This window comes from Notechis scutatus, chromosome 4 (genome assembly GCF_049901735.1).
Source record: "Notechis scutatus isolate UNSWTSFEM ecotype Mainland chromosome 4, rNotScu1.2, whole genome shotgun sequence".
NCBI lineage: Eukaryota > Metazoa > Chordata > Lepidosauria > Squamata > Elapidae > Notechis > Notechis scutatus.
The window spans coordinates 22,097,748-22,119,778 of record NC_142012.1 but is presented as its reverse complement, the minus strand read 5'-3'; the positions used below and the strand labels follow the sequence as shown (position 1 = coordinate 22,119,778).

Below are 22,031 nucleotides of genomic sequence, written 5' to 3'. Positions count from 1 at the left end.
AATTTATACAGCACATATTCATACTATGAAATTGGCTATACAAGAAGCAGGATTAATCAAATTTGGAGGAATGAGCATTCAACAGATATCAGAATATAATAGCTTTGTGCCACCTCCCATTTCAACAATAGCATCATTCTGAAGACCAGTGTCAGTGGAACATATTGTCCTGCTCATGTCCTTCTTGTGGGCTTGCAATCAGTCTAATTGGTTTTCAAGAGACTGGATTTGAGTTTGATTTGATTGGGCTGGACTCTTTCATGCTCTTAGAAGTTAGACAAAAATATAAAATATATAAATTTCATTAAAACTAATTTTTGTCCTGAATTTGGATCGTGCAACTTGAAAAATCAAGAGAGATTCTTACCTTACAAATGTTTTTGGTCCTGGTCCATACCAAACATTCTGCCCCCAGGGGTATTTATCTCGGATGTCAAACAACATTATTTACTTCCTCCACTCTTGTTTAGCTTTTTCATAAAGTTCAAACTGGGCCAGTAGATTGCAATTGTGAAATCATGGCACACACACAAAATGTAAAGCTTTAACTGCATAGTCACAGCTCCCTTCTTGACATTTAAGAACCCCTCCCAATAACCCAGAAGGATTGAGTTGCAGAAGGAGAAAAATTAGAAATTCTAGAAATTTAGAGTATCTAGAAACACATTGGAATGGAACGTGCTAATTAAACAAGTGATTACATTTTGAAGGTTGCCAATTTGAAAATTAAAGTGATTATAGTCATGTTTATGTTTGTACATCAGTAAAGTAGTACCACGTATTTTAAATATTTACTGCATTAGAGAATTAAGAAAATAGCATTTTTGTGAATCAAAAATAATTTGAAATATTTAAAAAGAGCACTCTAAGGGCTTCAGCTGTTTAGGAAAACAAACACATTAGTATTGTTTACCATAAATCTTGACTTTGATTTAGTTTTCTCTAACCATGCATCTTCCATATTTTGACCCTGAAATATGGGGGTTCAAAACTGCTGTTATCTCTCAAAGGCACCAGCTGAAGAAGGTAATCGTCTTATGTGTACTTTCTTAGATAATAAAATCAAATGAAGAGGCAAACAGCCTTATTGAGGAAAAGAAACAATTGACTACCGAACTGAGAGAGCAGGAGAAATGTGTCCAACAGCTACTGAAAGAGAAGGCCTTGCTTCAAAAAGAGAGCGATGACCTTCAGCAGGTTATGCAGAACATCAGAGAGGAAACTCAAAGCCAACTTCAGGAGACCTTATCAGAAAATGCTGAGATGGTATGTGATGCTTTTCGGAGAATGGAATTATGTTTGCACATTAGTATATTAAATATTTACTGAATGGACTGTTAGGAAAATATAGCATTTGTAGATCTAAAATAATTTGAAATATTTCAAAAGGGCACTGTAAGAGATTCAATTGTTTAGGGAAACGGGCACATTTTAATTTTCTTAATATTTTTATCCTAAATCGTGATGCGACACAGAGTTTAATTTAGTTTTCCCTAACAGTGCATCCTCCATGTTTTGATCCTGAATGATGGGAGTTTTTAAAAAAAAACACTGCATTTATTCTCAAAGGCATTATCTGGGGATGGATGATTTAGTAATGGTGTGACATTTAATTCCTTAGATAAAAAAATTAAATGAAGAGGCAAACAGCCTTATTGAGGAAAAGAAACAATTGACTACCGAACTGAGAGAGCAGGAGAAATGTGTCCAACAGCTACTGAAAGAGAAGGCCTTGCTTCAAAAAGAGAGCGATGACCTTCAGCAGGTTATGCAGAACATCAGAGAGGAAACTCAAAGCCAACTTCAGGAGACCTTATCAGAAAATGCTGAGATGGTATGTGATGCTTTTCGGAGAATGGAATTATGTTTGCACATTAGTATATTAAATATTTACTGAATGGACTGTTAGGAAAATATAGCATTTGTAGATCTAAAATAATTTGAAATATTTCAAAAGGGCACTGTAAGAGATTCAATTGTTTAGGGAAACGGGCACATTTTAATTTTCTTAATATTTTTATCCTAAATCGTGATGCGACACAGAGTTTAATTTAGTTTTCCCTAACAGTGCATCCTCCATGTTTTGATCCTGAATGATGGGAGTTTTTAAAAAAAAAACTGCATTTATTCTCAAAGGCATTATCTGGGGATGGATGATTTAGTAATGGTGTGACATTTAATTCCTTAGATAAAAAAATTAAATGAAGAGGCAAACAGCCTTATTGAGGAAAAGAAACAATTGACTACCGAACTGAGAGAGCAGGAGAAATGTGTCCAACAGCTACTGAAAGAGAAGGCCTTGCTTCAAAAAGAGAGCGATGACCTTCAGCAGGTTATGCAGAACATCAGAGAGGAAACTCAAAGCCAACTTCAGGAGACCTTATCTGAAAACACTGCAAAGGTACGGGATGCTTTCTAGTGAATGGTATTATGTTTGTACGTAAGTATTTTAAATACCCTGATTCCCCCATAATATCCTGAAAATAAGCCCCAGCATATTTTTACACATGCGCGTAATATAAGCCCTGTCCCCAAAATAAGCTCTGCTGAATGGGGTTGCTGGAGCCGCTGCTGAGAGGTGAAACAAGTGTCAGGCTGTGGGTGGCCTGGCTACGAGGGCCCTGAGGTAAGCCAGCGTGGGATGTGTTATGAACTAATAAAAACTATTTAATAAAACTTATCAACCACATGATAAGTAGGCTTGTAATCCTGCACCTTTGATTGGCCCATGGATAGCGAACAGGGATTGGTCCGTACTGAGCAGCCTGATTGGCTATTAGTTGAACATCTCCCATTGGGCAAAAGTTAAGCATTTGGACACAGGTCATTGGTTAACGGGTCAGCAGCCAGCTCTATAAAAGAGCTGCTGCTGCCCGAGGGTTTTTTACGCTCTGTTCCTAATCCTTAATAAAGAGTTGAAGTTCACTAATTCTCTGACTCGTCTCAGTTCCTTGCACCCATGCCCAGAATATAACAGGATGTGTGGAGCAGCTCTGCATACACTCCTGCCTTGCAGAGGCAGCATTGGTGCACCACATGGCCTCCTGCTCTGGCGCAAACAAGCAGAAGAAGTGGGCCTCCCGTGCATGGAAAAAATAAGACTCAGTCTTATTTTCAGGGAAACATGGGTACTTACTGAACTGGAAAGTTGGGAAAATAGCATTTGTGAATCTAAAATAATGTGAAATTTTAAACAGAGTACTCTAAGGAATTCAAATGTTTAGGGAAAGAGGCAAAATTTAATTTCCTTAGTATTCCATTGCCTTCCATTGAGTACCTGAATACCACATGGGTCAGAAAGAGGGCTGAGAAGTTACCTACAAGACCCCTCACGTGATGGACATAAACTGTTTCATCTCCTCCCCTCTCGGTAGCATTCTAGAGCATTGCATGCCAAAACAACTAGACCGAGATAAAATTTTTCCCTCTCTGTTGAATGCCTAATCCTCACGACATTGTCTTATGTCTAAGGATTTTACCCATGTAGTAAGTCTGTATTACTATTATCCTTTTCATCTATTGGTATCTTATGATTATATTACTTTATTGCTTTTATGTACACTGAGAGTTTATGCACCAGAGATAGATTCCTTTTGTGTCCAATCACATTTGGCCAATATGTTCTGTTCTGCTCTTTAGATCAAACTTGATGCTACACGGGCTTTGATTTAGTTTTCCCTAACCATGCATCTTCCATATTTTGACCCTGAAATATGGGGGTTCAAAACTGCTGTTATATCTCAAAGGCACCAGCTGAAGAAGGCTGCTTTAGTAATCGTCTTATGTGTAATTTCTTAGATAAAAAAATTGAATGAAGAGGCAAACAGCCTTATTGAGGAAAAGAAACAATTGACTACCGAACTGAGAGAGCAGGAGAAATGTGTCCAACAGCTACTGAAAGAGAAGGCCTTGCTTCAAAAAGAGAGAGATGACCTTCAGCAGGTTATGCAGAACATCGGAGAAGAAACGCAAAGCCAACTTCAGGAGACCTTATCAGAAAACGCTGCAAAGGTACGGGATGCTTTTCGGAGAATGCAATTATGTTTGCACATTAGTATATTAAATATTTACTGAATGGACTGTTAGGAAAATATAGCATTTGTAGATCTAAAATAATTTGAAATATTTCAAAAGGGCACTGTAAGAGATTCAATTGTTAGGGAAACAAACACATTTTAATTTTCTTAATATTTTTATCCTAAATCGTGATGTGACACAGAGCTTAATTTAGTCTTCCCCAACAGTGCATCCTCCATGTTTTGATCCTGAATGATGGGAGTTTTAAAAAAAAACTGCATTTATTCTCAAAGGCATTAGCTGGGGAAGGATGATTTAGTAATGGTGTGACATTTAATTCCTTAGATAAAAAAATTAAATGAAGAGGCAAACAGCCTTATTGAGGAAAAGAAGCAATTGACTACCGAACTGAGAGAGCAGGAGAAATGTGTCCAACAGCTACTGAAAGAGAAGGCCTTGCTTCAAAAAGAGAGAGATGACCTTCAGCAGGTTATGCAGAACATCGGAGAGGAAACGCAAAGCCAACTTCAGGAGACCTTATCAGAAAACGCTGCAAAGGTACGGGATGCTTTTCGGAGAATGCAATTATGTTTGCACATTAGTATATTAAATATTTACTGAATGGACTGTTAGGAAAATATAGCATTTGTAGATCTAAAATAATTTGAAATATTTCAAAAGGGCACTGTAAGAGATTCAATTGTTAGGGAAACAAACACATTTTAATTTTCTTAATATTTTTACCCTAAATCGTGATGTGACACAGAGTTTAATTTAGTCTTCCCCAACAGTGCATCCTCCATGTTTTGATCCTGAATGATGGGAGTTTTAAAAAAAAACTGCATTTATTCTCAAAGGCATTAGCTGGGGAAGGATGATTTAGTAATGGTGTGACATTTAATTCCTTAGATAAAAAATTAAATGAAGAGGCAAACAGCCTTATTGAGGAAAAGAAGAATTTGACTACCGAACTGAGAGAGCAGGAGAAATGTGTCCAACAGCTACTGAAAGAGAAGGCCTTGCTTCAAAAAGAGAGAGATGACCTTCAGCAGGTTATGCAGAACATCGGAGAGGAAACTCAAAGCCAACTTCAGGAGACCTTATCAGAAAATGCTGCAAAGGTATGGATGCTTTTCGGAGAATGCAATTATGTTTGCACATTAGTATATTAAATATTTACTGAATGGACTGTTAGGAAAATATAGCATTTGTAGATCTAAAATAATTTGAAATATTTCAAAAGGGCACTGTAAGAGATTCAATTGTTTAGGGAAACGGGCACATTTTAATTTTCTTAATATTTTTATCCTAAATCGTGATGCGACACAGAGCTTAATTTAGTTTTCCCTAACTGTGCATCCTCCATGTTTTGATCCTGAATGATGGGAGTTTTTTTAAAAAAACTGCATTTATTCTCAAAGTCATTATCTGGGGATGGATGATTTAGTAATGGTGTGACATTTAATTTCTTAGATAATAAAATCAAATGAAGAGGTAAGCAGCCTTATTGAGGAAAAGAAGCAATTGACTACCGAACTGAGAGAGCAGGAGAAATGTGTCCAACAGCTACTGAAAGAGAAGGCCTTGCTTCAAAAAGAGAGAGATGACCTTCAGCAGGTTATGCAGAACATCAGAGAGGAAACACAAAGCCATCTTCAGGAGACCTTATCTGAAAACACTGCAAAGGTACGGGATGCTTTCTAGTGAATGGTATTATGTTTGTACATAAGTATTTTAAATACCCTGATTCCCCCAAAATATCCTGAAAATAAGCCCCAGCATATTTTTACACATGCGCCTAATATAAGCCCTGTCCCCAAAATAAGCTCTGCTGAATGGGGTTGCTGGATCCGCTGCTGAGAGGTGAAACAAGTGTCAGGCTGTGGGTGGCCTGGCTGCGAGGGCCCTGAGGTAAACCAGCGTGGGATGTGTTATGAACTAATAAAAACTATTTAATAAAACTTATCAACCACATGATAAGTAGGCTTGTAATCCTGCACCTTTGATTGGCCCATGGATAGCGAACAGGGATTGGTCCGTACTGAGCAGCCTGATTGGCTATTAGTTGAACATCTCCCATTGGGCAAAAGTTAAGCATTTGGACACAGGTCATTGGTTAACGGGTCAGCAGCCAGCTCTATAAAAGAGCTGCTGCTGCCCGAGGGTTTTTTACGCTCTGTTCCTAATCCTTAATAAAGAGTTGAAGTTCACTAATTCTCTGACTCGTCTCAGTTCCTTGCACCCATGCCCAGAATATAACAGGATGTGTGGAGCAGCTCTACATACACTCCTGCCTTGCAGAGGCAGCATTGGTGCACCACATGGCCTCCTGCTCTGGCGCAAACAAGCAGAAGAAGTGGGCCTCCCATGCATGGAAAAAATAAGACTCAGTCTTATTTTCAGGGAAACATGGGTACTTACTGAATTAGAAAGTTGGGAAAATAGCATTTGTGAATCTAAAATAATGTGAAATTTTAAACAGAGTACTCTAAGGAATTCAAATGTTTAGGGAAAGAGGCAAAATTTAATTTCCTTAGTATTCCATTGCCTTCCATTGAGGACCTGAATACCACATGGGTCAGAAAGAGGGCTGAGAAGTTACCTACAGACCCCTCACATCATGGACATAAACTGTTTCATCTCCTCCCCTCTCGGTAGCATTCTAGAGCATTGCATGCCAAAACAACTAGACCGAGATAAAATTTTTCCCTCTCTGTTGAATGCCTAATCCTCACGACATTGTCTTATGTCTAAGGATTTTACCCATGTAGTAAGTCTGTATTACTATTATCCTTTTCATCTATTGGTATCTTATGATTATATTACTTTATTGCTTTTATGTACACTGAGAGTTTATGCACCAGAGATAGATTCCTTTTGTGTCCAATCACATTTGGCCAATATGTTCTGTTCTGCTCTTTAGATCAAACTTGATGCTACACGGGCTTTGATTTAGTTTTCCCTAACCATGCATCTTCCATATTTTGACCCTGAAATATGGGGGTTCAAAACTGCTGTTATATCTCAAAGGCACCAGCTGAAGAAGGCTGCTTTAGTAATCGTCTTATGTGTAATTTCTTAGATAAAAAAATTAAATGAAGAGGCAAACAGCCTTATTGAGGAAAAGAAACAATTGACTACCGAACTGAGAGAGCAGGAGAAATGTGTCCAACAGCTACTGAAAGAGAAGGCCTTGCTTCAAAAAGAGAGAGATGACCTTCAGCAGGTTATGCAGAACATTGGAGAAGAAAGCGCAAAGCCAACTTCAGGAGACCTTATCAGAAAACGCTGCAAAGGTACGGGATGCTTTTCGGAGAATGCAATTATGTTTGCACATTAGTATATTAAATATTTACTGAATGGACTGTTAGGAAAATATAGCATTTGTAGATCTAAAATAATTTGAAATATTTCAAAAGGGCACTGTAAGAGATTCAATTGTTAGGGAAACAAACACATTTTAATTTTCTTAATATTTTTACCCTAAATCGTGATGTGACACAGAGCTTAATTTAGTCTTCCCCAACAGTGCATCCTCCATGTTTTGATCCTGAATGATGGGAGTTTAAAAAAAAAACTGCATTTATTCTCAAAGGCATTAGCTGGGGAAGGATGATTTAGTAATGGTGTGACATTTAATTCCTTAGATAAAAAAATTAAATGAAGAGGCAAACAGCCTTATTGAGGAAAAGAAGCAATTGACTACCGAACTGAGAGAGCAGGAGAAATGTGTCCAACAGCTACTGAAAGAGAAGGCCTTGCTTCAAAAAGAGAGCGATGACCTTCAGCAGGTTATGCAGAACATCAGAGAGGAAACACAAAGCCAACTTCAGGAGACCTTATCAGAAAACGCTGCAAAGGTACGGGATGCTTTTCGGAGAATGCAATTATGTTTGCACATTAGTATATTAAATATTTACTGAATGGACTGTTAGGAAAATATAGCATTTGTAGATCTAAAATAATTTGAAATATTTCAAAAGGGCACTGTAAGAGATACAATTGTTTAGGGAAACGGGCACATTTTAATTTTCTTAATATTTTTACCCTAAATCGTGATGTGACACAGAGTTTAATTTAGTCTTCCCCAACAGTGCATCCTCCATGTTTTGATCCTGAATGATGGGAGTTAAAAAAAAAACCTGCATTTATTCTCAAAGGCATTAGCTGGGGAAGGATGATTTAGTAATGGTGTGACATTTAATTCCTTAGATAAAAAAATTAAATGAAGAGGCAAACAGCCTTATTGAGGAAAAGAAGCAATTGACTACCGAACTGAGAGAGCAGGAGAAATGTGTCCAACAGCTACTGAAAGAGAAGGCCTTGCTTCAAAAAGAGAGCGATGACCTTCAGCAGGTTGTGCAGAACATCAGAGAGGAAACTCAAAGCCAACTTCAGGAGACCTTATCTGAAAACACCGCAAAGGTATGGGATGCTTTTTGGATAATGCAGTTTTCCGGTAAATGCTTTCCAGTAAATGCAGTTTCATGGATATATTGTTTCTTATTCCGTAAAACCATTGATGTAGGTCTAGCTTTCAACCCAACATCACATTGTAATTTCCCGTAAATATTAAATCTCCCTTAAATTAAGGGGAGTTGAATGCTTTATGTCAAGGTTGGGCACCCTTTAGGTAATCTTTAACATTATTAGGATGAGCTGAGGATTGATGTTCAGATATCAGGTATTAACCTGGTAGTTAACTGGATTTTCTGGCACGAGAACATTCCTACATTATTGAAATTTTACATTAAAAAGGATAGAAAACAAGGCTGTTCCTTCAGCCTTTCTCCGGTTGTACAATCGGTGAGTGCTGTGGGGTATCATCTGCATTTTGTTCAGAAATTATATATAACTATAAAGTATAAATTTATAGTTTGCCTAGCTCTGTTTCATCAATTGGAGAAAAAGTTGGAGAAAAATCAGACATGTAATACTTGTGTTTAAATCCATTTGATTCAACAGTGTCAATTTAAAATAAATTAAATTAGTCCTTCTAGATCCTGGTTCATATTTAAGATTCACTTTGTTGATAGATACAGAAAGTAGTTACTGAGTCAACAAATGTAATCAATATTTACTAAGGGAATAAATAACAATGGAAACAGCATCAACTATGACAAAGCAGACCCAGCTTGAAAATGACCAGCTTGTTTCCTATTTCAATCTCTGTTTAAAGTTGTTCTTTAAGCACATTTTTTAATGTGGAAGTAAAGTCTGTTTAATCAGCATCCCTATTTTAGGCAGCCAAAAATAAGAAATTGAGCATTATCTTTTCACATGTGTCTTTCTGTCCTACTTATTTTTCCTACCAAAGATTAATGCATGTAATAAAAACTTGCAGATAAATCTGGGATCCCTGTGACCTTGCAAAACCTTTAAATATTGTCTGTTGTCTAACTATTGTCCAACTAGTAATCAAACTGGGTATGACTAAGATCTTTTTTCATTCATATTTTTCTTAGTTTATCAAAATATAAAATGCAGAAATACAAAGAAAAATGAAAATAATGGGGAAATGGGGGAGGGAAAAAAGGAAGAGGGAAGATGTGTAGGATTAAAGGGGAGATAAAAATAGAAAAGCATTGACTTCCAATTACTTTTGGCACAGTAAAATAACGTGCAACTTCAACTTTTTACTTTTACATAATAATATATATTAGCCAGGAGGGGCGATGGCTCAGCAGTTAAAGGCTCTGAGCTTGTCAGTTGGAAAGTTGATAGCCCAGGTTTGAGACCTAGCGCCATGCAACAGGGTGAGCTGCTGTTATTGCCCCCTGTAACTGACTACCTAGCAGTTCTAAAGCATGCAAATGCAAGTAGATAAATAGGTACCACTTTGATGGGAAAGTAACACGTTCTGTGTACTTCAGCATATGATCATGCTGACCACATGGCCACGGAAGTGTCTTCATACAACGTTGGCTTCCTCAGCTAAGAAACAAAGATGAGCACCGCCCTCTAGAATCAGACCTGATTGGAGAAGGGAAGCCTTGAGCTTTATATACCGTACTAGCCATTTCTATAACAACAAACCTATCTAATCAGCAAAACCCAAAATCGAAGTTTCATATTTTTTTCCATTTCAAGCACAAAAATCCAAAGGTGGCTTCCAAATAGAAACAAAATTAAGTATTCATTTATTTAATCAAAGCACTCAATTTAGCCATCCCTGCTAACACCATCCATTTTTTGCAACCATTCGTCCGTTGCAGGAATCAAAAATGTCTTTCCATTTTTAGAGTTCTATTAAGTATCCTATTTAGTTGGACATAATCTGCTCATATTGAGATAATAAGTCACCACTGAATATATATTCTCCTTTCTAGGATTCTGAAATGAATGTCAAACGAAAGACGCAAGACTGCTTTGAAATCTTGGAGACAAAAATATTCCGAATAATGGTAAATGCTATCACCATTTATTTCCCATTGATTGAATCTGCATTAAGTGGAGTTCTAACTTCTACCTTTTATCCTTCTTCTGCCTGTTCTCACAACAAAGACTGAACTCCATTTCCAGTTATACCCAATCTATCTATAACTTGTATATTATACCAGAAAACAGAGGAACATCCTTTTGCAATCCAGGAGGTCTTGATATAGAAAGATGAATTGTAAATCTAGTGGTTTCCTCAGAATAATTGCTACTCCAAGAACTCTTCTCTTGTGCTGCTGGTATCAGGGGTGTCTTCAGATTATGGTAAAAAAAAAAAAACCAACCACCTCACAATGGCACTAGTAACAGTGTGATTGAAACTCCATTTCTTTTTTGGAATATTGTACTTAAAAGATGGACAGTGTTGATCATGTATTGTGGCTGCCATTTTGAGATTGTCATTTTTTAAAATCACACTGCAGATATCTTGCACAGCTACTTTTCCTCAGCTGTCTATGAATATATAATGTATATTCTGCTAAGGGGGGAGGATTAGAGCAAGGGGAGATCTAATGTTCAACAATGGGTACAGTAGCTTGTTCACATGAATGCAATTCAAAAAATGCACTCTGGTTGATCAAGACATGTTTCTTAATAGCACAAGATTGTGATCTTTTTGACTATGAAATTTTATTTTATTCCTGCTATGGAATAAAATAAAATTTCATAGTCAAAAAGATCACAATCTATGCCTTTAGTGGTTGTGAGAAAAACCACTGATTTTAAAAGATGAAAACCTTTGTTAATTTCAGCCTGTTTCCTTTTTATTTCAGGAGGCTCTGAAGAAATTTCCAGAGCTGGAAAAAAGATCTGAATATTTCATAAAAATCTCTCTTCAGATCAAGAATCAGTTTGATAGCAAGAAAGCTGTAATAGCCCAGTGGCTTCCTGACATTTCTCCCCAGGAAGCCAATAACATCAAAAGGCTTCAAACAGAAGATGAGCGTATAAGTAACAGCCTCTACAACTCGTTGAACAAACTTCAGGTACTAGCTTTAAACAATGTTTCATATCACACGCTAAACCAGGGGTCCCAAACTTGGTAACTTCTTGGTAGAATTCTGGGAGTTGAAGTCCACAAGTCTTAAAGTTGCCAAGTTTGGAGACCTCTGTGCTAAACTATTGAGTGCTTTGTTTAGTTTTAGTTTTGTATGTACAGGTGGGCCATGACTTACAATTGTAATGGAGTCTGCCCATTCAGGTCATAAGTTGTGACCGCCATAGAACAGGTGATCACACAAGTGACCCAATTTTACAACATTTTAGGCAGTTTGCCATTAAGTGAACCTGTAGTCATTAAGTGAACCCATTGTTCATTAATGACCACAAATTGGGAAAACTAGCATTAACTTCCAGGTTTGGGCAAAACCCAGAAGTTAATGCTAGTTTTCAGCATAAAATGTGATAAACCCAGTCATGTGACCACACAACACAGGAAATGACTGCGTGGTGGCCACGGCTGTCAGAACTTCACAACAAGGTTGTAAGTACCATTGGGTTTTGTCTGTGGTAACTTTGGTCACTAAGCGACCGGTGATTAGTCAAGGACTACCTGTATCTAAATCTATCCTTTGGGTTTAAACTATGATTCATGGCTTAGTGGACCTTGCAAACTCAGTTATGGCTTGATCAGTAAATTAAGTTAAATAAATTCCTAGATTAAAGTCACATGTGAATCTGTTAGTTTCTATTAGTTCTTTCGTACACTTTACATTACAGGTAATCCTCAACTTGCAACCACAATTATGCCCAACATTTCTGTTGCTAAGCAAGACAGTTGTTAAATGAGTTTTGTCCCATATTACGACCTTTCCTGCCATAGTCAGTGAATCACCACGGTTGTTAAGTTAGTATCACAGTTGTTAAGTGATAATGGCTTCTCCATTGACTTTGCTTGTCAGAAGGCCGTAAAAGGTGATTACATGACCCCGGGACTCTGTAACCAGCATAAATATGAGCTAGTTACCAAGGATCTTAATTTTGATCACAAGACCATGGGGATGCTGCAGTGGCCATAAATATATTAACAACTTTTAACAGTCAGTAAATGTAAATATGTTCAGGTTTTAAGGCAGATCTCTCTTGTATCAGAGCAGAGGTCTATCTAGCTCAACCTTCCCAGAATTCCCTAGCCAGCAACCCTTTGTTGGGAATTTGAGACAATGTCTATATATCCGGAGGGCACCCAGGTTGGGAAAGTTGATCCAGTCCACAATTCTGTTGTTTGTAGTCTAAGTGGTATCTTAGGAACAGCCAGTTCTGCACCTCAGGAACAAAACACCACAAACTCTCTTCAACGATGGGCAACGTATGATTCAATAAGTGGGAAAAAGAACAGGCTGTTGCAGTTTTTAATAGGGGTGGTAGCCCACATTAAAGAAGACAGGTTTTGTGGCACCTTTGAAAGCTGAACAAACGTATTGTAAAGTTTAAGTTTAGTTACGGAGTAAAGCTAAAATGGTGTGCAGCTTATCCCAAGATAAATTACTAAACTCAACTAGTTTTTGAGCTCTTGTGTTCGGTTAGTAATAGCAATAGCACTTAAACTTGTATACTACTTCATAGTTCTTTTCAGCCCCTCTCTAAGCAGTTTACAGAATCAGCATATTGCCTCCAACAATCTGGGTCCTCATTTTACCCACCTCGGAAGGATGGAAGGCTGAGTCAACCTTGATCCGGTCAGGAGTTCCAGGATCGAATTCCTGCCTATGGGCAGAGTCAGCCTGTAATACTGCAGTTTAACCACTATACCACCACAGCTCTTAATTAACTTCTTCATCTCCAACAGTACTTGTTTAGCTGCGTGTGCAACAAAAGAAAGGAATACTACACAAACGTCAGCAAGTACACAAGGGAGCTGCTTGATGAGCGAAAAAATCAACATGCACAGCGAATGCAAATTCAGGAACTCGGAAAGCCTCACTTGAAACAGCAGGGACCTGGATCGCAGCAGCCTGGTCTCTCTGAACTGATGCAGAGCTTGGATGGTCTCACTGAGGTAATGGTTTTCCAAAGATTGCCTGCTTGGGACTGGAGTTGGGGAAAGCAACATTGCCAGGACATTGCTACGTCTCCAAGCACCATTTCCAAACCCCCTCCCTCAACTAAACTACAGTTCAGAAGAATGAAATGGCCAAAATAACATGCATTTGGAAAATTTCACACACTCCCACAACATTTGGATATGGAAGCATCTTGACCATTGCATAACAGAACCTGAAATATTTGTCATCCTGTGTTGTGGGCTGTGATAATGATTTCCATCATTTGCTGATTTTTTTTTTAAAAAGAAACCTATTTAATTAGAAAATGTACATTTGTTGGTTATACAACAATAAAAGCAATAACCCTGCAGCTCCCTGGCAACAGCAATCATTTAAAAAAGCCACTTGATGAGATCTATCCCACTCCAGTTTCCCCAGGTCCATTGGCAAAGCCAAGGTCTTCAGAGCCTTGTGAAACGGTCAAAGTGGGGGTTAGTCTAATCTCTGCTGAGATGATGAGTTAATAGCAAAAGCAATAGCACTTAGACTTATATACCACTTTATAATGCTTTACAGCCCTCTCTCAGTAGTTTACAGAGTCAGCATATTTCCCCCAACAATTTGGCTCCTCATTTTATACCGACCTCGGAAGGATAGAAGGCTGAGTCAACCTTGAGCCTGGTGTGATTCAAACTGCCAAATTGCAGGCAGCAGAAGTAGCCTGCAGTACTGAACTCTAACTACTGCGCCACCACGGCTCCGAGTTAAGGTCAGTCTTTAGAGCCATTTCCTGGAGACTTGTGTTCCAGAAGTCAATAGGCTACTAAGGCTGATGCCGCAAAGGTTCTGCCTCTGATCCACAATGATATTGTACAATGCCATTGAAAAGCCAAGGTCTTTCAGAAGTCAGTGAAGGACTAGAGAGCCACTGGCTTTTTTTTTCTGTTACCTTTCGCATCTGGATTCAAAAGGGAAAATACCTATGCTTCATGGAGGACAGGTTATTAACAAGTTAAAACTTTTTATCTTGATGTCTATGGAGATTCTTAGTCCTCCAGGTCATGATTGTCCCATGGGTGCTTTTTCAAGAGCTGAAGAAGTTCTTGCAAAACATATTCAAAGAAAAACCAGAAAGTCCCATTGCCTCTTGAAATAAAGTACCTTTGTGTTTTTATCTCGATGTAATAATAGATGCTGTCAATACTGCTTTTCTTTCCAAGAGAGCTCAGGGCAGTTTCTGAGAGAAGAATTTAAAAAAAATGTAAATGAAACCATCATATAAAAAGTTTGTCAAAAATAAATATTTACATACTTCGGGGGGGTTACTTTGTCAATTATATTCAAGATGGCACAGAAGAAGGAATACTAAACCAGAGTTAAGCATTTTTCCTAAAGGCTGTAATTTAAGGTACAGCATTTTTCAAAATCGGCCCTTGGCATGTCCAATTAAAACTTGCAAGAAGAAAATAATGTATCTATTGGTATTTTATTCCCACTATGATGGCTCTGTGGACAGGTGGGAAGATAAATCAGCTTAAACGTTTCTTTTCAGTGTGGTTAATTGAGCTAGAAGGGTTAATACTGTATCTGTGTTAAAAGGTTTCTGCATAAATTCTCTTCCCAGTTACCGTGCTGCAAAAAATAAGTCATGATACATGTCTTGACAAACCAGATCATTTTTATGTATTTCTTGGCGCAGCAAATGTCTAAAGAAGTTTCTGAAATGGAAGAAGAACTCGGTGGCACAGAGGTTATGTTACAAGAGTTGGAACATAAGAACATTGAGGTGGAACAGTATTTGGAACGGTGCTCATATGTTGATTTGCAAGGCTTTGAGGCAACAATAAAGCAAAATATTGAAAAGTTTCAGTCCATTATTCAATTTCTACGGCCCAAAGCTCAGGTACGAAATGCAGATTTAAAAGGTGTAGCACAATATTATTGTTTTTGCCTTGTTACGGGTGCGCTTGGAGATAATGCTGTACATGTAGTTGCGTGTTTCTTTTTTTTTTTCTTTTTTTTTTTTGTAAATTTTATTTGAGTTTTCACAAAAAGAAAAGAAATAAAATTAAAACATCTTTTTTGAAAGCAGCATAATCCCGGGTTACATTTCTTCGTACAGACGCAAATTCAGGTTCATGCTCATTTTTATATTCTATTCCATATCTTATTACTATTTTACATTTTCTACATGGCTTCTCCCCTCTTTTAATTTCCTCAATTTTATTTTATTTATTTCATCTCAATTCAAATCATTATATTTATATTTTTTGTCTGTCCTGTTTCAATTGTCTATTATCTTTTCTCATTAAACAAAATTTCTCCTGTAGTTACTGATTGGAGTATGACGCCTTTATATCTTTCCCCTAAAGTTATAACACTTAATATAATACAAAACTTCCATTCGGATTCTGCTTGGTACATTCTTAAACTACACACAGTATTCTTGAAAAAAAAAAAAGACAAAATTATAAATGTATATAATTAAAACAACATTCCATTCCAATTCAATTCTATCATTAATATTAATATTCATTAAAGTCTTAACATTTTTCACGTTACTTTTCAATTAAATATCATACTTCTATGGGAACAATTATAAACTTTCCATAGTTAATTCCCCCCCCCTTTCACTTATATTTTATAAAACATTGACTAATTAAAATGTTTCCATTCCTTCCTAATTCAATTTTCTCATTTATTTTATTTAATTTACTTTATTCACAAACATTTCACTAAATTACACTAACTATTTTATCCCTCATTCTAATCATATGTTGTTTCCAATTTTCTAAAGTTATTTCTATTACTAATATAACAATACAATCTTATGTACCTTTACAGAATCCCTTTTTCAGTTAGATTTTCACCCATTATCTCTAAATAGGTCCTGTTTCTTTATATCTTGCTCCGGACCTTTGTAACTTCTTTTCCTTTCCTTCTTCCCTCTCTTTTTCTCTCTCCCGTTTTTACTCTTTTGTCTCTCTACCTCTATTTCCCTCTTCTGTATTCCCCTTTTCTGTTGCTTTCCAGTATTATACTTATTTTTCGAATTATTTTTCTTTTCTTTGGTTGTTTTTTTAAGTCTTAAATTCTCCATCCTCTTTCCCCCCCCCCTTTCCTTTTTCTTCCCCACATAGAGTTACTTGTTCATTAAAAATGGCTTCTTCCTTGTCCCAGTCTTCTTGTTTTGCAGTCTTTTCTTGTTGTTTCTCATAGTTCCAAATCTCCATTTCTAAGAATTGGAAAACGAAGCCAAAAGAACCCTTCCCTTCTTGTGCATCTTCTTTGTACTTTTTAAGTTCCATTTTCAATTCATCCAAAAGTGATGCCATTGTAGAAATTTTTAAACAACCACCCAATTGATTTTAGTCATTCAAATATAATAACCAAAAATCCAAAAGTCACCAAGTAATCCAAATACACGCAAACTGTTTCTTTTTGCTCTTTCTTTTTGTTTTCACTTTCTCTTCCTGGGGTTACTATTTAGTTGCAAAGTTTCAGTTAAAATGTATCTTTTAGAAGTCTTGTTGAAGTTTTACTGTAGATTCTTTTTAATTCCAGGCAGTCTTCTCCCTCTTCCAGATCCTGCCCTTATTCTTTTTCTCTCCCTTCCTGCTTATAGAAGAAAAAGTTTTTAATATCCAGAAATCTTTATTGTCCCTTTGGCATTTAGCTATATTTTCAGCTTAATTGCCTATTGATTCCAAAGCGGATTTTTCCAATTTCTTATTCTTAGTTGTCAATATAAGGAAGGAGAGAGAAGGAAAAAAAAGCCAAACCTTTCCCTTTTCACTTTCTTTCGCTGTTTCCGACTCTTCTTTGGGAGCGATGTTATTTCTTGTAAAATTTAAATTCCAGGGTACCTTAGTTGTTGCTTTTTCAACTTAGCCCAGTCAGCCAAAACTTTCACTTCTTATCTTCCTCCTGCACATTCTTTTCCGGTTGAGGTCTTCTTTGAGGTGGCCATTTCTGACCACTGCTCCTACCGCCTTCGGGAAAGGGAGTAATGGCCAGCTGAGGAGGAGAGATGCGGCTCTCCTCAACCCTGCTGGCGGTCTCCCCCCTCTTCACCACTTCTACGGGGTGGCTTAGCCCCGAAACCAGCCAGCTCGGGGCGCTCCAGCGGCAAGCCCAGGCAGAAACTGCGCACGATCGCGGATTCCTGTCTGTTGCCAAAGCCCTTCAAACCAGAAGTCCGTAGTTGTGTGTTTCTTATAGTTTAATAATCCAAAGCAACTTGGATTATTGGACATGTTAATCTAGTTTGCAGAAACTGTGTTCTGGTGTAATTGGATGACTCTATGTAAGAGATAGCAATGTAACATACCTCCCTTAAGATCTATTGCTGCCTTTATATTACAGCCCTATTTTCAAGCTAGATCTGCTCTGGAAGCCATAAATGCCAACTACTGCAGAGAGATTGATGCTACTCTGAAAGCATGTAGAGAAGAAACAAAGGAACTGATTCTACAGTTAGATATGTTAGGAAAAGATCAAAAATCCTGTGGTGTTGCTAATACGTCACGAGAAGAAGAAAACCATAAGCTAAGATATAAACTGGAAGCAACAGAACAAGATACAAAGGTGTGTTTTTGTTAAATTCCTGTTTGACACCTCAGCCTGATGTCTCTTCATTTGTCTAATCTGATTAATGCTTAGTTCTTTTCTATGCAGCTTTTCCTGGTATGCCATTTATTAAATTTCTATTTAGTCTCTGCTTTCCCAAATATATGATGTTCCCAAATCCATTCTAGTTCCTAAATAGGGTTCCTGAGAGAATAAGTTTTGTCCAACTTTTTTAGTTGAAAAGAACAGATGATAGAAAAATTAGTTCATCAATGAGGCAGACTTTGACAAATCATGACATTTTGATTTAAAATAAATCTATAGGATGATGCTTATAAATCTGTGGTTGCAGGAAACATGATATTGGGTAATCTCTCCCATATAAAAATAAAGAGTGTTTTCCCAATAGATGCATGAAATGGCACTGGGTTACCTTTTATAAATGAGGAAGTACACTGTTGGGAATTAGTTTTGCTTATATTCATCTTCCTTTGATGCTGCATCTCTTACTATTCTAGTAGAAATGGTTTGTTTTTCTGATCGTTTTCACTGTTTTCAGGCCACACTTTTTTTTATAAAGAGCCCAGCATTCAAAATATTGGAATTATTGTGATCTTCAGAGCTTCAGATCCAATTAACTCTACATGTATCAGAGTTATCACCAATAACAGCTAAACGTTTTTTCCACCTTTGAAAATAAAATGTGGAAGTGGTGTTCCATTTTCTAATAACACACTTTCTTTTTCAAAGAATCTGCAGTTGAAAATCCAAGAACTAGAAAGCATAATAAATGAAGGAAGTAAAAATCTCCAGGAAAAAGAGAAAACAATAGCCATACTAGAAATGAAACTTAATGTGAAAGCTTCCAAGAATGAAGTCATTAAGCTTCAAGCTGCATTAGAGGAAAAAGAAAATTGCTTAAGAGATGCATTAAGTGAGAGAGAAGCACTCAAGGTATTGTATGTATTAACATAAGTTACTTCTCATGTTGGGAGTAAAATATTTATTCATGGGATTCACACAAATGTCTTAGATCTTCACATTTTCTCTCTGCAATTCCTATATAAAACTTATGCAATGTTCTGGGCTGTTGGACACTGGAAGGCAAGTTTATACAAAGGAATTATCAGCTCACAATGCTATGCTTCCTCCCAGCCTTGCTTGTGGCTAAACATACTCCTCCTCAAAGAAAATGAAAGTGCTCTACAACTTTGGCCCATTCTCTGGTATTCTATTCTCTAGTATTTTTAATGCAATTCAGTTATTTGTGGAATGAAACCATGGAAGGACAATTTCCTGCAGATCAGATATGGCACCAACTGTGATTTGACAGGGTGCTAACTCTGATCTCTTGCTGGATCCAAACCTCCATCTGAAAAGGGTCCTGACATTATTACTTTGATCTGAAGAGGTATGTATTTCATTTTTACTAAAAGTCTGTTATCTAATATGTAAATATGATTTCATTTTCTAAAGTGCTTATTGGGCACTTGGAAATATACAACTGTTGTTGTCTTCTCACGAGATCATGTTTTTCTTTTTCTTACTAGGCCCAGGTGGATAAAGGTGTTGGATTATATAAGGAGGAAATTGAAGGCCTGAGAACTCAGCTTGTTAAAGCTGAAATGGCAAGAATGAAACAATCCAAATTGTTTGATCGAGAGTAAGTTCCATTTCCTTGAAAAGGCAATTCTGTAGAGCACAGATGTCAAACTCGTGGCGCCACGTTGCCATCACGTGACATATCACGGCGTTTTTCCCCTTCGTGGAATTGGGATGACCCTAACCCCATGCATGGTGCATCCGGCCCACAGGCCACCAGTTTGACACACCCCTGCTATAGAGCAATAGACTCCACATTTAGACTTAAGGCATGGAGCATTAATCTAATATCTCTTTGCTCCCTGGAGAGATCCCTTGAGATGGCTTCTAGGACTTCAAGGTGTGTTTTTTTTTATTAATGCCTATATTTTTCAAGATTTTGGTCTACTCATCTGAAATTCCAAGTTAGAACTTTCTAAATTTCATAAGATCTCAGCCATTTTAAAAGTTTTAATTTCTGAACCTGAGCCACTAAGTAGAGGACCTTTGCAGACCATGTGTTGGGGATCAAGAGCTTAGAGCTTACCTATTCAAGTGTGGGGGAACAATTTAAGAGAAGTATTGTGCTACGATGCTTCAAAAATAATCCATAGTCCCAAATTGTTCTGTGTCCTCCATTCACAATCATTGTAGACTATTGTAATTGTATAATTGTAGTCTAACATCATTGATAATTTTAAAACTGAATCTTCACTGTTCTAGAATGGCAAATGCAAAAGCTCTGGCAGATCATCGGGAAGAACAGTTAAGAAAGTTGAAGGAAGAACTTCGTAAAGCACGACAAGAACAGGATGCAACCGGTAAATACAAATCAGAGGGTTATCTCTTGGCTATGTGAAATGGGCTTTTAAGGTACAGTGTTACAAAATTGATAGTCAAGCAAGGAAAATACTTTCATCTTTCAAGCACATTCTTTCATGTTTTCCAACTGCTAAAAAATAGTTTCAGGCCTATTTTGGCAAGGTCCTACTTGAATATATTTATGTACATACATTTCTATCAGTGCTGGCTCCTTTTAATCACCTCAATCATTTACAATCATAAAAGCCGGAAACCTCAAATCCTGTGATAAAATTCCCAAATCGAACCATAGTCTCTTGAATGTGTGGTTCCAAATTATACCATGTCATGAAATGAGGTGATTTTGAAAAAGTTGTGATGTTTGGATAGTAAATGTTGTCATTGGCAAAAGCCTTACCGTGATGGATCTTTACCTTTTCAGTGATGTTTAACGAAGACCCTCCTCAGCCATTTAAACCAATTACTTGTGGTGGTGGTAGTGGCATTATACAAAGTACCCATGTGCTAGTGTTAAAATCTAAGCATGCCACGCTGCAAAAGGAATACACTCAACTCAAGAAACAACACGACCTACTGTTGACGTAAGTTATCATATTCTGCCTGGAAATATAGCTTACCATGATCGTACATGTATGAATTTTTCACACAGAACAGGTAGTTGTGTCTAAAAGACAATTAAGCTGTCCACACATTTGAAGATATTGGCCTGGCAAAATTGTGGGGCCAATGGTTAGCTTTGGCTTGCTTCCTAGTCTTATCAGACTTTTGGGATTTTGGGGATGCAAATGAAGTGTTGGCTGTTCTTCTGCCCCACTGATCTCCGATTCCGAAGGCAGCTGTCAGGCGGTCCTGGCCCCATCTCTGCCTCCGATGCAGAGCACTCGTCAGAGCCTTCCCCAGACTCCAGGAGTGGGCCATGCTCCACCCCAACCTCCTCACTGTCCAAATCTGCTGCCAGCTCTGCTGTCTGCTGGCGGGCCACAACACTTCTTCAACTCTGAGCTGAGCTGAGAGCTGAAGAAGTTTCTTGGATGAGAAGTGAAACGTCTTCAAAAAAAGAAAGTTCAGTTGCCTTTTGGGGGAAGGAAAAAAAACACCTTTGGGACAACCATGACCTGGATGTCTGAGAATCTCCATCAATTGTCTTGCTTAGTAGTGGAAATTTTGGGTTCAACTGGTCACATGTCAAGGGCTACAGGTAATCCTCGACTTACAACAGTTCATGTAGAGACCATTCAAAGTTATGACAGCACTGAAAAAAGTGATTTAGCATTTTTCATACTTATGACTCTTCAACAGCCCCGTGGTCACATGATCAAAATTCACCACGCTTCGCAACTGACAGATATTTTTGACGGTTGCAGTGTTCCCAGAGGTCATGCGATCCCCCTTTGCAATCTTCTAACTAGCAAAGTCAGTGGGGAAGCCAGATTCACTTCACAACCACGTTACTAACTTAACAACTGCAGTGATTCAGTTAACAACTGTGGTAAGAAAGGTCGTGAAATGGGGCAAAATTCACTTAACAACATTCCCGCTTAGCATCAGAAACTTTGGGCTCAGCTATGGTCAAGGACTACCTGTACCTATATTTTTCTAGATCCAAATGGTGGGAAATTA

The 22,031-nt window shown here is 37.6% G+C and overlaps 1 protein-coding gene across 1 annotated transcript in view; it reads left to right on the top strand.

Moving 5' to 3' along the window:
• Positions 1-22,031, top strand: part of CENPE (centromere protein E) — a 57,028-nt gene that overhangs the window by 33,070 nt on the left and 1,927 nt on the right. Inside the window, 19 exon segments of the mRNA XM_087962598.1 lie at positions 1,054-1,266; positions 1,622-1,834; positions 2,189-2,401; positions 3,799-4,011; positions 4,363-4,618; positions 4,927-5,138; positions 5,491-5,703; positions 7,100-7,270; positions 7,665-7,877; positions 8,230-8,442; positions 10,347-10,421; positions 11,229-11,441; positions 13,244-13,453; positions 15,139-15,342; positions 17,805-18,026; positions 18,759-18,962; positions 19,559-19,671; positions 20,313-20,410; positions 20,833-20,992. Coding sequence (XP_087818724.1) covers positions 1,054-1,266; positions 1,622-1,834; positions 2,189-2,401; positions 3,799-4,011; positions 4,363-4,618; positions 4,927-5,138; positions 5,491-5,703; positions 7,100-7,270; positions 7,665-7,877; positions 8,230-8,442; positions 10,347-10,421; positions 11,229-11,441; positions 13,244-13,453; positions 15,139-15,342; positions 17,805-18,026; positions 18,759-18,962; positions 19,559-19,671; positions 20,313-20,410; positions 20,833-20,992 — 3,629 coding nt within the window.